The sequence below is a fragment of the Callospermophilus lateralis genome, chromosome 19 (assembly GCF_048772815.1).
Source record: "Callospermophilus lateralis isolate mCalLat2 chromosome 19, mCalLat2.hap1, whole genome shotgun sequence".
Lineage (NCBI taxonomy): Eukaryota > Metazoa > Chordata > Mammalia > Rodentia > Sciuridae > Callospermophilus > Callospermophilus lateralis.
This window is the reverse complement of record NC_135323.1, coordinates 14942471-14963724: the sequence shown is the minus strand read 5'-3', so window position 1 is coordinate 14963724 and position 21254 is coordinate 14942471. Positions and strand designations below refer to the sequence as shown.

Below are 21254 nucleotides of genomic sequence, written 5' to 3'. Positions count from 1 at the left end.
TTATATTGCTTATTTCATATGCCTAGAAAAATGTCTCTGTCTCTCTCTCTACTTCTTTTCTCCTTATTCTTTCTTAGAACTGAGGAAAGTGTAGGGAGAAAAACGCACTTTTTAAAGGATATTTTTCTTTCTGTTCCATTACTCCAAATGTTCTTGGTGAAACTATTCTTTTTTATAATTGGAGCATAAGGACTTTATGTTGGGTTGTGGAAATAGTAACACAACTCATCCCTCAAACATTGATGTTGATTTAAATTTGATAAATTAAGGAATAAAATTTGTGTGCATATATTTATCTGTATATGTACACCTCCCTTCTGTTTGTGACAATGTTGATTTGCTCCATGACATATGCTTTTCTTATCCATAATCAGCTGCTGAACACATGATACTTTTCATGTTTCATTGAAACATTCAGAATATTCAGGAATAGGTCCTTATACTTACCTTGATAAATATTACTCTTGGCTATTCCTAGGAAATAAAAGAGGAATTTCACCAAATGACTTTAGATTTGCACATGTTATACACATAGGCCTCTAATCTAAATCTGCAAATAAGGGGACACATTTTCTCCCTTAGGGAAATCTTTATTATATAAATATATTTGTGTCAATATATATATATATATATACACATACACACAAGAATGTCCCTCTATGTATACAGGTGTAGTCGAAGAAAGACATGCAAGTCATTGGTTGCAACTGAGTCTCATGGAACCTGTTGTTCATCATCATTTGCTGTTAATCCACTAACGGGGTTAGCAAAGGCCAGGAAGACTTGTTCCAGGGTTATCTGACTGACGGAATAATCCTCTAAATTGAATCGCTCTTTAGCTTTCTCCAAAACACCAAATACCTTCAATGACAACAATAAAAAATGTGTAGTTACCATTACAATCTCCCCTCCAGCCCCCAACCCAAAGGAGCCTCCCCATCTCTTCCCCAACTCTTGTCAAATTTATGTTAAGGCCAAAGCCACGGAAAGGAGAGAGGGGTAAGTAGAAGAAATAAATAATTGAGGAACTGAGAGGAAGAAGTTATCTGTTCCCATTCTTTGAATGAACATGGACTACTAATAGGATTCAGGCACAACAAATTAAAGCAACTAAACTATAGGAATGTTTGAAAAATAGTCTAAAGGCTCCAATGTCCCATTCCACATGACTGAATCCAAATACTTTAAATTACTAAAAAACACCATCACGTAGTGTTAGGAGGGCATGGTTTCTATAATCACCTTTCCCCAGCTATTGTCTTTTTTCGGAAGGTGGTAGTTAAGGATCCTTTGATTCTCCTCCTTCAAGATACTATCTAAGAAAGGAAAATAGTACAGGTAAATGATCTCACAGAATTTTTTAAATATTTATTTTTTAGTTATAAGTGGACACAATATCTTTATTTTATATTTATGTGGTGCTGAGGATTGAACCCAGTGCCTCACACATGGAAGGCGAGCGCTGTACCTCTGAGACAGCCCCAGTCCCCGATCTCACAGATTTTGTTTAAAAATTCTAGAATATTTCCACATATATTTAATTATAAAAAGTGGACAAGTGAAGAGATGGTATTTATATAAATGGGATATGACCCATTTTCAGTATTATGTTGAATAGAAATGGCAAGATTGGGCACCCTTGTTTTGTCTTTAATTCCTAAAAAAGGAAAAGCTTGCAGTTTTTCACTGTAGAGTATGATGTTAGCTGTGGTCTTATCATAGATGGCATTTTATATGTTGAGGAAAGTTCCTTTTATATCTAAATTACTGAGATATTTTCTTTGAGATGTTTAAAATAATAAAATTGCTTTGAAATTTTCCAACAATTTTTGGCTTGTAGACCCAGGGTACAGTGGTGGTCTTGGAGACACAATTATGGGGATCCAGCCTGGCACTGGATTCTACTGTGATAGGTTTAAAACTTGGGTCTATTGAAGTAGTCTTGATCGCTGGATCCTTTTGATCCTGGGGGTCACAGGGACTGATCAGGATCCTGGTGCTGGCAGAGCCTGGGTTCCTGCAAGGTGGCCTGAAGTCTAGAATTATAGGTGCTGGCCTAGTGCCTGAAGCTGGGGCTGGCCTAAAGGCTGGGTGTGCACATGCGGACCTAGAGGTTAGTATAGAAGGAATAGCCTAGCTCCTAGGACCTTGGGATCTCACCTTGGGATATAACCTGGGACCTGGGTATACAGAGGTATTTAAGAGCTTAGGTCTGGTCCATTGCTGGGATCTACTGGAATATACACAGACTGCTAGATCTTGGGGCTGAAGGGGCTCTCCTGTAGGATAGAGACATGGGGACTAGCCTGGCACTGTGTACACCTGAAGATTGTACATGAAGGTGCTTGACTGGAACTGGGTCAGGTCTAGAGATCAAGTCTGCTGGAGTCTTGGAACCTGGGCCTGCAGGATTCTGCATGGCACCAGAGCAAGCTGGGATGTCAGTATGTAGGTACTAGCCTTGATCCTGTATCGGTAGGGGCCAGCATGGAGATTAGGTCTGTAAGTGCTGGTCTGATGGCCCTCACAGTACCAGACTCCAAGTCAGTACCTTCAGACCGAGCTTCTAGGCTGGCCCTAGTGTTAGGCTGACCTCAGCAACTCAAAGCTGCCCACCACTCTCAATGCCGAATCAGTCAGACTCTGGACTATCCCCCACACTGTGCTGGCTCCCAGACTGCTGGCCTGCTTTTCCATACCACGCCAATGCCCATAGTCTTAGCCATCAGAACATTAATATTCTTTTATTCCTATATAGTACTTCTCACATATTTTGTTTTTGATTACTTTATATACATTTCTAAAATATTTTTCAATTTTATGATATTCTCTCACCTAGAACTCCTTCATTTAAGCTTAGGTCTAAAGTTAAAGACATCCAAGACTCACCAATACATCTTTTTTAAAAAATATTTTTAGTTGTTGATGGACTTTTATTTTATTTTATTTATTGATATGTGGTGCTGGGAATCAAACCCTGTGTTTCCTCACACATGCCAGGCAAGTGCTCTTCCACTGAGCTACAACTCCAGCCCTTCACCAATACAGATTATGCAGAAGCTTTTCCAGTGATTTCAAAGGTGATAAAGAAATTTTTTGTTTGTTTATTCTCCAGAAAGGGCTTTTTGTGAGTAAAATTCCTTGAGATTTTATGTGTTCATAACTCTTTGTGACTTTCATTCTTGAAGGTCATTTTGGCTGCATATAAAAACCTTGTCTTACATTTTGCTTATAGTTTCTCCTAAAAAAACATTTTAGCTATGAATCTGAGGTCTATCTGATTTTCTTTACCTTTTCTTTCTTTCCCTGCTCTTTTTATTTGTATCCAAAGGTCCCCCTTCTCCTGTTATTATTAAAATACAATATTTATCTTGGTACTGATATTAGGTCAATTTCTCAGTTGTCCAGTTACCCTTCTAGTATTAGGTTTGTCTTCTTTATTTTAGAAAATTTTTAAAATGATAGCTTTTAATATCTCTTCTACCACTTTACTTTCTTCTTTGTGGACTACTTTGTACTTGGATTGGATTGTCATTGCCTTGCTTCTTACATATTTGTTCCCAAATGCTTATCTATATGTCTGTCTGATGTTTTCCTACTTTCCAGTCTCCATTTCCTTGTACCTTCTATGCTATTTGTTCTTTATATTTATGTATTTATGAAATGTTTACTTTAAAAAAAAACCTCTCCAGTGTTGTTGCTGTCTTTGAATATTCTGTTGTCTAGTCATCTAATTTCTTAGCCCTTTCAATTATGATTCAGAATTGTCTTTCATGGCATCTATCTTATTTGTAGTTTGTTAGATTCATACTGAAAGATAATAGATTTATTTCTTTTGTGGTATTATACATCTTCTGTGTTTTCATTATTTTATTAGGTTTTGCTCTTATCCTTTTCTGCTAGTCAAAGTTTTCTGTGGGGTTCAATTATAATCCTTATGTTTGGTCAAGTTTAAGTGAGATGAATATTCTTATAGTTTTGGAAGGAGATTCCTATGTAATAGGTGGAGCAGACAAAATAACATTCTTATCTTCATAGCTATAGGATTCCTTTCTCAGAGTCTTTTGGGTTTCTTACTGCTTACTCTCATATTTCAGTTCACCATTAACTTATTTTTTTTCTTTCTTGCTTTTCCAATTTTCTTTTTTGGCTGTTAAAGAATTTTCTTATCTTTGTTTCTCAGCCAATTATTGCATTAAAGATATCTTGTTTAATTTTATCAATTTCTTATTTAAGTTTACCAGAAGTGTTTCTTGGAAATATTATCTTTCTCACTGCAGAAATGGAATCATCTTATTTGTGCATGAAAAAATAATACACAATCAATTAAATTTCCTTGAGATTGTGTGGACTCATTTTAAAAATTCTGATTCCTCTGGCAAGACCTTTTTAGAAGAGTACATTCTGGCTGCCTTTTGCTTATAACATTTATTCCTTATTTATTTACTTTTAATTTAAATATCTTAACTGGCTATATTTTGGGGGAAGTGCTTCATTCCATAAAAATAGAATAAGTGGGTCCTCTTTCTTCATTTTAGATATTAATATTTATGTATATATTTAGTATTAGTTAATTTTTAAAATTATGTCATGTTTCAATAGCTATTTGCTCAAGGACTAATTACAGATGAATTAGATGACCAGCACTTTACACTTAAAAATTTGTCTCAAACCATATTCTTGTAAAAGTGCTTGCGTCTACAAGTTGCTAGGACAGTTTATGGTAAATGAGGTTTTCTGGTCATAATTTTCTTTGTGGAGATTTAGATACCACATCAAATAGAACTCTAGTACTAATGAATATTCAACAATATTTGTTGTATGAATGAATAATTGAATATTTAATTCTTGATGTACATATCTATCCGTATAGATTTTCATAGGCATATCATAATAACTATGACCAATGCTGAGATGATTATTTTTCCACATGTTCTCCACTCTGTTCTACAATCTATTTTATCTATTTTCTGATCTCCATTCTTACAGATGTCAATAACTTGCACAAAACTGATGTTGAAGACATAAATCATATGCATGGTGAGAACAACAAATATGATTTAACACATCTCTAACAAAGTTAAAGCAACTGCATTTACCTGGAAATGTCATTTTGATGAAATACTTAAAATCTTCTAATTTATCCTCAGTCTTGACCTTGACTTTCAGGATATGAATATCACCAAACTTGTTCTTGAGGTGCTGAGGGCTGCCCAAGCACATAAGTTTCCCCTTCACCATGATGACTATCTTGGTACAAAGGGCATCACATTCCTCCATGCTTGCAAAATAAGAGAGCAGAATAATGTAAGGCTAAACAGTTTTCCTTTGGAGGACATAGGGTTGAAACAGCCAAGATTTTGTAATTCTATTTGCAATCAGAATTTGAACCTACCAATCATCAAGCTCATAACTAGAAAGTGTATTTTTAAAAATGATAAATAATAGTATTAACCAATTCTCAAATGTAACATCTTCTGAAATTTCCTGTCTTCTGCCTACTCTGGAATTATTTTCAACATACTAAAAATTCTTAGCCATTCCACTCATTAGAATTAAAATGAATCCTAATTCCTAAAGAGAAGCTCATATACATATGCAAGTTAACCATCCCATATTCCTGACCCCAAATAATTTCTTCTAGAGCCACTACAACTCCTGCCAGCCTTAACCAAGCCCCCTCAATGAGTCACACAGACCTATGGGAGGTTATAATGATTGCTTTTCCACTTTCACGTGTCTTTGTCACTGTGTTCCAGAGCAGGCGTCGGGCTACTGGGTCCATACCAGTAGATGGTTCATCCAGAAAGATGACTGAGGACTTTCCCATTATGGCAATAGCAGTGCTCAACCTACGTTTGTTTCCTCCACTTCATGGTCAAAGGAGCAGGGATAGAAAGTAGAAGAGACTATATATATCAGTTATTTAGGAAAATACTTTGCACAAATATTCCAAATGCTGAGAGATTCAACAGATATTTAACATGAACATCCACTGTGATGATTAACAATGCAGCAAGTCCAACTACAGATTGTGTGTGTGTGTGTATGTGTGTGTGTGTGTGTGTGTGTGTGTTCATTTTATTTTGACATGTAGAGGAGTGACTTTTATGAATCTGATTTGGGCAGCATTATCAACAACATTTATTTACTCATTCTTAGGTTATCATGGTTTCCCAGGTACATAAACCCACCATTAATCATAAGGCCTATATTCCTCTTTTGTTTAGAAGACAAAGAACCATAGGAACACTAGGAATAAGATGCTCCCTCTTGAGGTTCAGAGCTGCAATTCAAATAGAACTAGGTTTTGAGTTTCATCTCTGCAAAGGGAAAATGTGGAACTTGATGCATCTGCCTTTTTACTTGAAACTGAAATCTAGTAGGACATTAGACAGTTTCATAATTAGTAACTGTGATACAGGGACATAGGTGGAGCTGTGGTTATTCATTTCAAATATCAGGAACACAGAGGAGAAACCCTTCAAGATTAGCAGCATCATTAACAACAACAACAACAACAGAAAGCAGTACAATGATTTACCTGTAGGTCCTGATAATATTGTCAGCATGTGGCTCCAATTCCAATGAGCTCAAATGTTTGTTCACATACAGACGAATCTGGTGCTCAGAAACTCCCCATATTCTGGCATACATGATCATTATTTCCCGGCCAGTCATGTATTCCAGCAAAGCGTCAAATTGAGGACAATAGCCAATTCTTGACTTCACCTAATTATAAGAATTACTTTAAGTAAAAACCTACATCATTCATCCTACTGAACATCCATGGATGAGACAGACCTGCAGTCCTCCAGGTCATGCTTCTAAGAGTCCTACCAAGAATTTTTCTTTTCTGAAGGGCTACCAAAGTATGGCTCTTGGGCCAATTATAGAATACTATAATAATAGTTTCCTTTAAACAGTATTAATGATCTTGAAGATGAAGAAGTTAAAAATAAAATTTCAGTGCCTACTGAATTTGAAATAGTATTGAAAACTGAGATGCTCCCCTCCTCAATCAGGAGTTCCAAATGGCATGGCTACCATGGATGACTTTACACTGCTCGATCTGCACAGCCATGTGCACATCTTGTTCCACATCAGGCTGAACTCAAAGCAATGCTCCACAAATAGGAGACTAAAATGAGTGTTGCTTTAGAAATTAGTCAAACCCTTTTGCTGATTTGCACTCAGGTATACACTGCTAAAGTAGCCAGAGAAAAGTTGTGAATTTAAACAAATATTTAATTTACACCGACTAGATTATTCATGCCCCTAATCCTGGCATAGTGCAAGCTTCCCCAATCTCTAGTGGGATAAAATAAATTCCAGTGGACTTAAAGGAATCCCTGCACTCTCATTTTCATTTTTCTCTTTTCCTCCTTTAAAATAAAATAAAATAAATAAATAAAATTAGAAGGTGATACCTCTGTTCAGGGAAATGTATAGACAGGCTCAGAAAAGACCATATGGCCCTAAATTTGTATTTTGGGCTGAATCCAAGCACAGAATGAGCCTTGGACAATAAAACCTGAACAATAAAAAAAATGACAACTAAAAAACTGACAGGAAACCAGCAATAATAGGAGAATGGGGAGAATATTATCCCTAGAGTTACCACATCATCAGATTCAAAAGTCCAATTTTCAATAAAAACTCACTAGCATACAAAGAAACAGAAAATATGACCCACCCAAAGGACAAAGAAACAATAAGCTGAAACTCTCCCTGTAAAAAGACCTGATGGGGGGCTTGGGATGTAGAGGAGTGACTTATTTGGACCCAATGGATCTTTTTAGATAAATGTTACAGATATCAATCTCTTGATTAGACCAAGTAGCCTCTGAAAAAAACAGATACCAAGATGTTAGAAAAGAAATTTGGATTGTTCTCGACACCTTCATTGATGAAATGCTCTATATTCAATAATTTAGTACACTATTCAGGCTTTCCTCAGATTTCCTAGCATTTGAAATCTGACCACTTTCTTCTTCTTGAAATTCTCACCACACTTAGCTTTTTCCCAAAGTGATGAGCCCTCTTCTAGATGGCATGTTTAGCCAAAGACTAGCTGATACAGGAATACAAAGGGTAGTATTTGTATTTAGATAATATCTAAAAGACAGACCCTGCTTTGATTTGCCATCACACTGAAAAGTGACATAGTGCTTCAGAGCCCTGAGTAGTATTGATCAAGGGCTTAGCTGCAACTGAATTGCAGAAAATCTTCTTCTGCCCAGTCTCTCTACCCTTACCATACCTTGTTTGGCATATGTTAGATGCACTGTTGGGAGAATTTTGCCTTTTATTCCAACAATTTCAAAAACATAAAAGACACTCTTGTTGTAAGTTATGCTCTAATTGCTTTATTCTCTCTTCAAAATTTTCTCTTTTCAGAATTCATTACAATATCCACCAGGATCGTCATCTATTATCCCTAGCCATCTGCCTGTTAACCTGCACCCATAAGTCATCTTATACTGTAATATAATCTTACCTTTAGGATATTTTTGGTGATGCTAAAGCCATCAATAAACACATCCCCAGAGGTAGGACTCTGCTCTCCAGTCAAAATTTGGAATGTACTTGTTTTACCTGCTCCATTATATCCAAGTAATCCAAAGCACTCCTGCCTTTGAACTTCCAGGGAAATATTTTTTACAGCCAGAATTACTGGATATGTAAAGTATATCTAAAAAAATTCAGAAAATACAGTTCAGTAAAGAATATTTATAGGTCAAATGCAATAAATACCTTAGACCTATGGGCCACTATCTCAGACAGTTTCCTAAGAACTATCTTGATAGAATACACATAGATGCCACAGAACCACAGCGAGTCCTTGACACCAATGGCATGCTCTCAGGGAGCTATGAAGACAGAATATTTTGGCCGTTGAATGATTTACCTTTGTGAGTTCCTTAATAAGCACTGGGGAATTCATCAACTCTTTAGAATGCTCCAGAATTCTCTTTCTCTCATCTTCTACATCTTTATCTGGAGATTCTCCAGATAATTCCTTGGAAATTATATCCTATATTTTTAAGACAAGAATCATAAACTGAATGGCTTCATGAAATCTAAACCAAGAGATACTATTAAAGATTTTAAAATAGAAGGTGTGGTGAGCCAGCCATGGGCTGTGTGTGGGAGCTGTGAGTGTTCTGAGCACACAAAGTAGACTGCTCTGTCTGGGCTGTGCATGTATGTGTCCCTTTCTCTTGCTCTGCCTTTGATCCCCACACAGTACATTAGATGAGCATGGCCTTCCAAGGTGTCAGTCAACCTCCTGACCCACAAGTTACCACGACGCTAGACTCAACCACCTAAAACCTGACTCCTTGCCTCTTTTGAATGGCTTCTCTCCAATAAAATGGTTCAGAACTTGTTCCTCACTCTCTTTCTTGCCTGCCTTATCCCCTTCTGGGAGCTGTGGCTGAGGACTGGTCCCTGAACCCAAAAAGTTACTTTCTGTGACTGAGTCTTTATTTAGTCAGCCAAAATTCACCTGGAGTGACCCTGGTTGATTTAGTCATGTGATGCTCTAAAAAGGTTTGATTAATTTCCAAGAAACTCCTTGAATCTCATCAACAACTTAACTAAGTTATGAAATGAAAGTGGGGACCAGAGAGGGAAAAGTTATTCACATGGTAGAAAAAGTGTGAACTGGCCAGGTGTGGTGGTACATGTCTATAATTCCAGAAACTTGGGAGGCTGAGGCTGGTTGTAAGTTTGAGGTCAGCCTCAGTAAATTAGTGAGGCTCTAAGCAACTTAGTGAGACCCTATCTCAAAATAAAAAATTTTAAGGGCTGCAGATGTGGCATAGTTAAGTGTCACCTTGGTTAAATCTCCTGTATCTCCCCAAAAGTGTAAATTAACATGCTACTATGTATACTTTAAAATCTCTGAAATATAGAATTCAAAGCATTCAGAGAAATGATTTTATCACATGGATCCTTACAAAAGAAGCCATCTCAAGAGAGTTGGGAAAGTTATGCATTTGTAATCATAAATAAACTTGCCAAAATTAAAAGGGAATATGAACTAAAAAAAAATCAGCAAGGCTTATTTGGACCCAGTGGATGATATTTTTTAGATAAATATTACAGATGTAAATGCTCTTGATTAGACCAAGTAGCCTCTGAAAAAAACAAATACCAAGGTGTTTCTTTTCTAAGAAATTTGGCATAATTTTCAAAAGTGATTTGTCCAATCATTTCAGAACAAATTGACTATTGCTCTTTTCAGTTTAAGAAGTCAGGAATACATAGCTAATTGTTATTTTTCCCAAATCAGACACCTCATGAAAAACTGAAGCTATAGCTAAGAACAATCTAAACATGAGAGAGAAACAGTCAATAATACTTCACATAGAAAACATTTGAGACTTTCAGAATGGCAATATTAGAGATCTGTGAATTTGTGCTCCAGTGAAACTGCTGAAAATTATTTTAACATATGATCACTTAAAGTTTTTTGAAATGATCTAAGGATGTACTGTAATGTAAATGGAGAAAAATTTATTCAAGAAAACCTATTAAGTTGGTAGGAATACTGAAGTCCCATTGTATTACTGTCCCATATCTGAACCACCAATTTTGCCTAGTGAGGAGAGTCAGGCTGTCAAACAGAATTCCTTTGCTCTATCCAGTGTAACTTACTTTATTTGAAACAGCATAGGAAAGTTACAACCTAAGGATGCTCTAATCAGTAATGGAGATTTTGGTGGAAAGCAATTAAGCAATTACAATGCTTGTAAATTGAGCCGCTATAAACATTGATGTGGAAAGCAGCCACATCAATGTTTATAGTGGCTCAATTTACAATGACTAAAATAGATAAAATCTAAATCATGGGGGCTAGGGCTCAGTGGTAGAGTATTTGCCTCACATGGGTGAGGTATTGGGTTTGATACTCAATACCACATAAAAAAATAAATTTGGCCATACTACTCAAAGGGCTATACAGATTCAATGCGATTCCAATAAAAATGCCAATTTCATTCTTTATAGAAATTTAAAAAACAATCATAAATTCATTTGGAATAGTCAAAGCCATCATTAGCCAGAAGAGTGAAGCAGGAGGCATCACAATACCAGAACTTAAAGTATACTACAAAGCTATAGTAACAAAAATGGCATGCTATTGGCACCAAAATAGACATGTAGACAAATGCTACAGAATAGAAGACACAGGGACAAAACCATATAAATACAGTTATATCATACTAGACAAAGGTGCTAAAAACATGCACTGGAGAAAAGATAGCCTCTTCAACAAATGGTGCTGGGAGAAATGGAAATACATGTGCAGCAAAATGAAAATAAGCCCCTATCTCTCACCATGCAAAAAACTCAACTCAAAGTGGATCAAGGACCTAGAAATTAGTCCAGAGACCCTGTACCTAATAGAAGAAAAAGTAGGCACAAATCTTTATCATTTTGGATTAGGCCCTGTCTTCCTTAACAAGATTCCTAAAGCATAAGAAATAAAATCAAGACTTAATAAATGGGATGGATTCAAACTAAAAAACTGCTCCTAAGCAAACTAAACAATCAATGAGGTGAACAGAAAGCCTACATTTTGGGAGCAAATTTTTGCCACACACACACACTAATCTCCAGGATATATAAAGAACTCAAAAAACAACACCAAAAATACAAACAACCCAATCAATAAATGGGCTAAGAAACTGAACAGATACTTCTCAGAAGAAGATATGCATTCAATCAACAAATATTGGAAAAACTGCTCAATATCTCTAATAATTAGAGAAATGCAAATCAAAACTACTCCAAGATTTCATCTCACTCCCTTCAGAATGGCAGTTATCAAGAATACAGACAACAATAAGTGTTGGTGAGGATGTGGGGGAAAAGACACACTCATACATTGCTGATGGGACTGCAAATTGGTGCAACTAATCTGGAAAGCATTATGGAGATTCCTTAGAAAACTTGGAATGGAACCACCATTTGACCCAGCTATCCTACTCCTCAGTCTATACCCAAAGGACTTAAAATCAGCATACTATAGTAATGCAGCCACATCAATGTTTATAGCAGCTCAATTTACAATGACTAAATTGTGAAGTAACTTTGATGCCCTTCAATAGATGAATGGATAAAAAATGTGGCATATATACATAATGGAATATTACTCAGCATTAAAAGAGAATAAAATTATGGCATTTTCAGTTAAATGGATGGAGCTGGAGAATATCATGCTAAGCAAAGTAAGCCAATCCCCCAAAACTTTAGGCCGAAAGTTTTCTCTGATAAGTGGGAACTGACACATAACAGGGAGGTGGGAGGCATGGGGAAAATGGAGAAACTTTGATTGGGCAAAGAGGAGGGAGGGTGCATGGGGGTAGGAAAGAAGGTGGACATATTATCCTAGGTACATGTATGAATCAAAATACATTCTGCTGTCATATGTAACTAATTAAAATAAAAATAAATAAATAAATAAAATTTTAAAAATTTAAAGCAAAAAAAAAAAAATTAAAGCACAGGCTAGCTATTTTACCAGAGAACCACAATAAAGAATCCTCTTGGGATAGCAATGAAATTTATTCATTGACCTTAACTACTCCTCCAAAGATGATCAGTAAATTGGATCAGTACTTGGAAAATCATGCCCTAGTGCATTGTTGAAAACCATACCAAATTCAGTCAGCAATTAGTGGAGTTTAACAGCTGGGTGTGGTCATGAAAGACATAGTCAAAAAGAGCCCCCAAAATCTCACTGCCATTTCAGGGTGTTTGTGCCCATGCCTAGGCCCACACCCTCTGAGGACTATCACGGGCTTCACACCGCAAGGGAACCAGAGTTTACTAAAATATTTGAGCTGGTTGCTGTATTTATATGGTTGCTAGTTTATTAACTAGCAATTATTAAAAAAAGTACTAGCTGGAAACTTCTAAATATAATGAAAAATATTATGTATTCAAGGAGCTTAAGGAAAACCAAGTGAGATAAACACAAAGATATCCATATAAAAACATATATCAGTAAAAATGCTGAAAGTCAAAGATAAGGAGAAAATCCTGGGATCAATAAGAGAAAATTATCTGAAACTAACTAGAGAGGCCCAATAGGATAACAGCATTTTATAAAAAAAATGATTACATAAAAATATTACATCAAAAACTCAGGCTACAAAAGCAAAAATAAACTAACAGGACTATATTAAACAAAAAAGGTCTGCACAGCAGAGGAAACAACAAAATGGAAAGGAGCAAAGGAGAGGGATTGAAAGGGAGAGAGGAGGGAAGGAAAAAGGGAAGAATCGTGGAATAAAATTGACCAAATCTTATGTGCATGTAAGAGTATATCACAGTGAATTTCACCTTTATGTTTACCTATAAAGCACTAATTAAAAAAAAAACTATAAGCAAATAGAAAGAAGACCAGTAAAGTAAAATGAACATGGGAAGGGAGGACAGGAGAAAAAGGAAATTATTAGAGATCTTATTGAAGCAAATTATATTCCAAAGTTGCAAGAATTATGTCAAAATGAATGCTATATTATGCATAACTATAATTCACTAATTTACAAAATAAAGAAAACTACAATGAGATAACTCCTGACCCACACACAATAGCTATCATAAAAAACACAACATATAGCAAGTGTTGGAAAGGTTGTGAAGGGAACCCTTGTATGCTGTTGGTGGGAATATAAATAAGTACAGGTATAACAAAGACTTAGAGGTAGGTTGCTTTGGCTAAAAATATTGACTCTTCATTTGAACCTGCAAATGTCCAATGGGTAATGGAAAACAGGGGAAAAAGTGGCATTTTCATTTTGCATTTGTCTCCTTTGCTCTGAGTTACCTTGAATTCCAGAAGCAAGTCCGATAGATATACATCTAGTGATGAGTTGAAACTATCCCCCAGGAAACAGCAACTTTCTTATCACCAACAAGGTCCTACCTGACCAATCCTGCGATCATGATCAGCTTGGGCAAGATTACTTGACTCTATATTTCTGGTCCCCCTCTCTATGTAATGTGGATGCTCACACTAGTACCCCAGAAATGCTGGTCACTTTTGTCTTCCTTGTGTAGCTGTACCTATTAAAAATTCCTTTCCCTCTTGTCACCATTACTTTTTCCATTTGGTTTATGGGGTGAGTCCCCAGACCTGATTTGTTGGGACCCCCTGAATTGGGCCTCTGATCTAAGACTCTGGTAACACAGCCATTATGGAAAATAGTATGGAAGTTTAAAATAGAACTGCCATATGACCAAGCAATCCCTCTTTTGGATATATATCCCAGGAAAATGAAATCATCACCTTGTAAAGATATCTACACTCTCATGCTCATGATCGCACTATTCACAATAGCCAAAATATTGAATCAACCTAAGTATTCATCAAAAGATGTATGATTCGCAAAATGTGGTTAAATACACAATGAAATGATATTTAGCCTTTAAAAAAAGGACATCCTGTCATTTGGAACAACATGGATGAACCTAGAGGATATTATGTCAAGTGAAATAAGTCAGATATGAAAAGCCAAATATGGAATGATCTCATTTATATGTGGATTCTAAAAGCATTAAACTCACAGAAGTAACGAGCAGAACGATGGCTATCAGAGGCTTGTGGGGTAAGAAAAGCTGAGCAAAGGTTCAGTTAAATGTGAGCAATAAGCTTTGTTTCCTATCACACACTGAATGTTGACTGTTATAAATAACAATGCATTATATATTTCAAAATTACTAAAAAAGTATATCTTAAATGCTTTAGCTTGAATTAATCATTCCACTGTAAACATATCAAAACATTACACTGTATCCCTTAAAACACACAATTATTATTTTTCAATTAAAATCAACTTAAGAAAGAATATACTTAGAGGAGTAGATTTGAAATGTTCTCACCACAAGAAAAGGCAAATATATGAGATATTGAATATATTAACAAGCTTAACTAAACCATTCCACCATGTATATCAAACCATCAAGCTATACATTTAAATATACATATAATTTTTGTCAATTAAAAAATTAAAATAATACATCAGAATTTAAGGGATAGCTAGAGTAGTGCTTTTAGGGAATGATTAGTTTTAAATACTTATTTAGAAATGAGGAGAAACCTAAAAGCTGTGAATTAAGGCTTCTAAGAGAGGAGAAATATGAAGGAAATTATAATAAAAACATCAATGAAAGAGAAAATAGTCAGCAGTATGGAAAATTCATAAAGATAAAATTTAGTCCCTTGAAATGATCATCAAAGAGAATTCACTTTGTTAGAGATAATTTTACCTCAGTAATGTTAATTTATATTCATGCAGATGAGTTTTTCTTTTATTTGGTGACTGAGTCTGGTAACTGGTAGTCACATATCAACCCATACTTTTGAGGAAGTAATTTTCAATGTTCTTAGAGTTGATCTTAAGCACTCACCTTCTTATATTTCTTGTAGATAGCAAAGTAAACATGTTTATTGAGAAATGTTCTTAATTTCCACAAAGTGTTATCACAAAGGAAAATGAAGAGAATAAAAAGACAGCCTGCAATACTCATAATAATCAAATGCTTTCCAATTGTATGCTCTTCCAAAGAATAAATATTCTTCTCAGTATCTGGGAATAGTGAGAGAGAATGCTAGTCATACTGACACCATGAACAGACGAAGAGAACAACAAAGAAGAAGAAATACAGGATAAAATGAAGCACTAGGCTAAACTGACAAAGTATTTAGAGTGTAAGAAGCGATTATCCTTGAACTTTATAAAGAACAGTATTGTAATCTATGTTGTCTAAGAGAATCTGTTTCTCCTTATGTTATCATCTCTAAAATTCTCAAACGTAAAATGAAATTCAAACAATAATAAACAGTACTCCATCTAACTAGTATCAATGTTGTTAACATTTTGCCATATTAGCTCCCACACCTTCATACTGGCATATTTGTATGTTGCCTCTGTGGTTCTTAAAAAAATAATTTTGTTATATGTTTTGTTTTTAATCTTGTTTTTTGTATTCTTATACTAGTTTTTCTTGAAAACTAGCTGCCTCCTTGTTTTTTGAATTGTGAGTTTTCATGGAATTCTATGGTTTAATGATGATATATTTGGAACAAAGACTTAGATTATGAAAGCTATTTTATTGGTAAAATGAAATGCAGTTTCTTTATAAATGTCTGTTTTTCTGAAGTGAGTAATTGAGAGGTGGTGGAGATGGTAGAGATAGTGGAGGTGGTAGAGCAGTAGATACTGTTTTCTGATTCCATAACAGGCTCTTTGTTCTGTAGTATCCTTAACTTATTTGTTTCCTGCTTCATAGATAAGATCAAGGCTCCAAGGGCCAATATTGCCTTTCAAACTTTTTCAAACTTTTTTTTCCCCTTGGATGTTTTCTCTTCCCATGAATGAAAATTTTTCTCAAACTAATGAAACATCAAATCACAGATGCTAGACATTCAGAGTATCTAATCAGGAAAAATATTGATACACCAAACCACATGGACAATAAATGATGTAGGAACCCATCTTATGATGTTAGAAAACTGATCTCCCAAGTGTAAAATGTATATATATTTATTTATTTATATAACTAAATAAATCAGAAAACAAACACACAATAAAAAGAACTAACAAAGCTGAAAACTTACTTTTTTGGAAAAGACTAATAAAACTGACAAACTTCTGTTAAGATTGCTCAAGAAAAAAGGCAAGTGGCAAAAATCAGGAATATTATGCATTAAAATGGGGATATCACTATCAATAATACAGATGTTAAAAATGTTCTAAGATGTTTTGAACAAATTTACTCCAATTAATTTGAAAATTTAGATGTAATGAATGATCCTACCAAAACTTTTGCCTCATAAAATACTCAATAATTCTATTTTTATTCTTAGATCAATCGATAGTTAAAAAACCTTCCCAAAAAACAATCTCCATACCCAATTTCCACAAGTGAATTCCATCATTTAACAAAAATAACACCAATCCTCCTCCACAAAATTTAAAATTTTTTAATTTTTTCTTTTTAGTTACACATGATACTAGAATGTGTTTTGACATATCTTACATACATGGAGAATAACTTCCATTTTGAGATTGTACATAATGTACAGTTACGCTGGTTGTGTATTCATATATGAACATAAGAAAGTTATGTCTCATTCATTCTCTTTCCCATTCCCATCCCCCACCTTTCCCTCCGTTCCCCCATCCAATTCAGTAAGCCTCCAAGAACAAACCCTGTCTCCCCATTGTGAGTTAGAATCCATATATCAGAGACAACATTCAGGTTTTGGTTTTGGGGATTGCCTTATTTCACTTAGCATGATTGCCTTCAATTCCATCCATTTACCAGCAAATGCCATAATTTCATTCTTCTTTATGGCAGAATAATATTCCATTGTGTATTTATACCACATTTTCTTTATCCATTCATCTATTGTAGGGCACCTGTGTTGGTTTCATAGCTTAGCTATTGTGAATTGAGCTGCAATGAACATTCCACAAAATTTTTGACCAAATAAAAACTTCTTAAATATTTTTTATTCCATAACTTTATAAATATTTTACAAAACAAAACAAATCAACTTGAAATTACATCTATGTAATTTTTTATGGACATAGATGTAAGAATCCTTACTAATAGTAGCAAGCAGTCTGATGTATAACAATTTATACATCATAACACTGTTTGGTTTATTCAGTTTATCATATGACTTATAATTATTTGCCATTACAAATTCAGGCTAAGTAATTCACTATGTAATTCAATAGAATATATATGTAATTCAGCAGAACAAAGAAGAAAAATCATTCACTCACTTCAATACAAGCAGTAACAAGTATCTGATAAAGTTGTACACTTTTTTTGTGATTTAAAAAACCAAACATGGAAAAAAAGGAACTCCTTAAATTTATAAAGTTTCTATAATAAACATCATCCTTAATGCTAAAATATTACAATGTTAACTCTGATATTGGAATGAAAATGGAGGTCTGTTGTCACTTTGATTCAATTTAACTATTTTATCTGTTGGGAGTCACCCCGGCTCCAAAGACTAACTTTCCCATCCCCTGAGACAGCCATCCAATGGTGAGCCCTGTTGACTCACATGATCCTTACCCACCAATCAGACTAGCCCTGCTGGCTCACATGATCCATACCCACCAATCAGACTAGCCCTGCTGACTCACATGATCCTTACCCACCAATCAGAAAACATCCCGTACCAACTGTCAAACCATTCAACTGTTAAACTGTCTTAACTGTCAAACCACCCCTGGCTCTATAAATATGCAGAGCTGTTCCTCAATAAACGGGCATTTTCTCTGATGACGAGCCTTGTTCATTCTTTCAGTATCTGTCTGACAAAGCAGTAAATCAAGAATAAGAAACATCTACAATATGGATTGGAAAAGAAATACACTATATGTATATGCTTTGAATACATTAATTAAAGTAATCTACATTAAATTATTAAAATTAATAAAATAATTTAGCAAATACAACATGCAAAAATGAACTCTGAGCTGTATTCTCTATATCAGCACTAAATTAAAAACTGATATTTCAAAAAGTGATAGTAGGCTGGGGTTGTGGCTCAGTAGTAGAGTGCTTACCTAGCACAGGCAAGGCCCTATGTTCAATCCTCAGCACCATATAAAAATAAATAAATAAAATAAAGGTATTATGTCCAACTACAACTAATAAATAAATATTTTAAAAAAGTTATACTAATAGATGGATGATTATTAGTAGCTCTTATTCTATACTTGATAATTATTTTAAAATTACCTTGATATGCTTTTGAAGTTTTACTATATTTTAGAAGTTTTCCTTGGCTTGAAAAATGACACATGTACCAAACATGTGTCCTCTCTCCTTGAATGAACAGCAGGTTTATACATGTTTTGTGGTCTGAACCCGAGGTTAATTTCATAGATATTTATAGAGATCCTCAAGATACTTACTTTCTTTACTACAATTTAAGAATTTGTGAATATTCTTTTTTTGGGTGCACAGTATCTTCATATGGTAGATAACAGTATAGTCACTGATGCATTTCCCAAGGTTATAATTGGGAAAGAGCAGAAATGAATTACGTATGAATTTTCTGGTGCCATTAGACAAGTTAGTTGATGTTCCTAAAATTATGATAAAAGTAGATTACATAATAGAAAATAAACTATCCCTAAGATAAAAAATCCCCCAGTAATGATCCAACCAAACTCAGGAAATTAAAAACCAGATTATCTTTGAAGAACAGTAATTACTTCCTAATAAGTTTTTTAAATAGTTTATACTTGGTGATAAGTGTTTTTGCTGATAATTACAGAATTCTGAATTTTTTTTGGTGAAGTATGGCCATCTAGGCTTTTGTTTTCTTTATGGACATAAATTTGAACCATTAGTCACTTAAATGCTTGTAGTGACAAATTTTCTAATTCTTCTTAAATTAGTAAGCTGCATCTTTATAGAAGTGTAACAGTTTTGTTAGTCTGGCTTAGTTAGTACTCTCTATTGTATATTCACATTGTGGAATGGTCAAGTCAGAGTACTGTGTGTGTGTGAGTGTGTGTGTGTGTGTGAGAGAGTGTGTGTGTGTTGGGGAGCAGTTCTGGGGATTGAATTCAGAGGCCCTCTGCCACTAAACCATACCTCAGACCCCTTTATTTTGTCTTGAGACAGGGTCTACTCTTTAAGTTGCTGAGGATGGCCTGGAACTTGTGATGCCTGCTTCAGTCTCCTTAGTCCCTGGGATTACAGGTGTACACCACTCTGGCCAGCTATATATATTCACTTTCTATTTGGTTAATATTTGTTTTTTAAAAAAATTTAATTGATTTTTCAAAAATAAATGACAGCGGAATGTATTACAATTCTTATTACACATATACAGCACAATTTTTCATATGTTTCATTGTATATAAAGTATGTTCATACCAATTCATGTCTTCATACATGTACTTTGGATAATGATGACCATCACGTTCCACCATCCTTGCTAACTCCCTATTTTTTAATGTTCACCATTCTTTCTTTGAATATGCAATGCTGGGTGTTTTTCCCAACTTTTAAAATTTATTGATTAGTTAAGGCTATACAATTTCTTACTTTAGCTATAGCATAATTATATTATTTTTCAATTCTAAATATTTCTTCTATTGATAAATCACTTGAGTTTTATTTTTATGAGTATTTTTGTAGCATAGTGCTTGCCATTCTTTTACTTTCTATATCTTTATTTTTTTTTACTGTGCTTCCCATAAATAGCATGAAGCTGGGGGCTTGTTGCCAACGTGGGGGTTGGGGAAGTCCAGAATGGCAGTCTTGCCATTTATTTAATGAGCATGTTTTGCTGTTATTTGACTTTATTAATTTTGTAGGTTGTTATTATCATATTATTTATTTATTTATTCATTTTTTTCTACTTTATTTTTATCCCTTCTTTGTAGTTTAGATGCGATTTAGTTTTTTAAATTATTTTTTCTTCTGCATTGGTCATTTATGTTTTAAAGTTAAACTTTAAAAAATATTCTTTTGTGGTTACATTGGATATTTAAACATGCCTATTCAACTTTTTTCTCTGGCTGCCTCAGAAGTCTTCTCTTTAACCTTGGTGTTCTGAAGTCTTATGATGTTGTATCCAATGAGTTGCCTTTTGCCACTGAAGATTTGTTTGTGAACAACTGTGTACAATCTCAGCCAGTGTCTTTTTTAACACTACACCTTTGTGTTCTGTTATTACTTTCTGAACTCTATTGGAACTTCTCTGTCTTCCATGGATTTTATATTTTTCTAATATTTTTATCTTTTTATCTCATGGGACATTTTAAGTGTATTTCTTTTGTATTCATCTTTTAAAAAATTTATTTTAGTTATTGATAGACTTTTATTTTATTTGTTTATATGTGGTGCTGAGAATCAAACCCAGTGCCTCACACATGCCAGGCAAATGCACTACCACTGAGCCCTAGCTCTAGTCCCTTTTGTATTCATCTTTAATCCACCGATTCTCACTTACACTGTGTATAATATTCTGATACTTTGGACTATTTTTTTTTATTTTTAGCTTAATTTCGGATTGACCAATAATAATTATATATATTAAGTGTAAAGTTTTGATATGTATCTACATTGTGGAATGATCAAACCAGAATGATTATCATATCCATCACCTCAATTTTTTTTGGTAAGAGATTTAAAATCTTTTATTTTAGGTATTTACAAATATGTGTTATTATGAGCTATAGTCATCTTGC

The 21254-nt window shown here is 34.5% G+C and overlaps 1 protein-coding gene across 1 annotated transcript in view; it reads right to left on the bottom strand.

Moving 5' to 3' along the window:
- Positions 1-714: 714 nt before the first annotated feature.
- Positions 715-21254, bottom strand: part of LOC143385433 (phospholipid-transporting ATPase ABCA3-like) — a 121416-nt gene continuing 100876 nt past the window's right edge. The window contains exons 23-31 of the mRNA XM_076840923.2: positions 18963-19136; positions 15427-15605; positions 8912-9037; positions 8501-8695; positions 6545-6732; positions 5700-5870; positions 5100-5281; positions 1243-1316; positions 715-861 (exon numbers count right to left, since the gene is read on the bottom strand). Of these exons, the coding sequence (XP_076697038.2) occupies positions 715-861; positions 1243-1316; positions 5100-5281; positions 5700-5870; positions 6545-6732; positions 8501-8695; positions 8912-9037; positions 15427-15605; positions 18963-19136 (1436 nt within the window). The remainder of the gene's footprint in view (positions 862-1242; positions 1317-5099; positions 5282-5699; positions 5871-6544; positions 6733-8500; positions 8696-8911; positions 9038-15426; positions 15606-18962; positions 19137-21254) is intronic.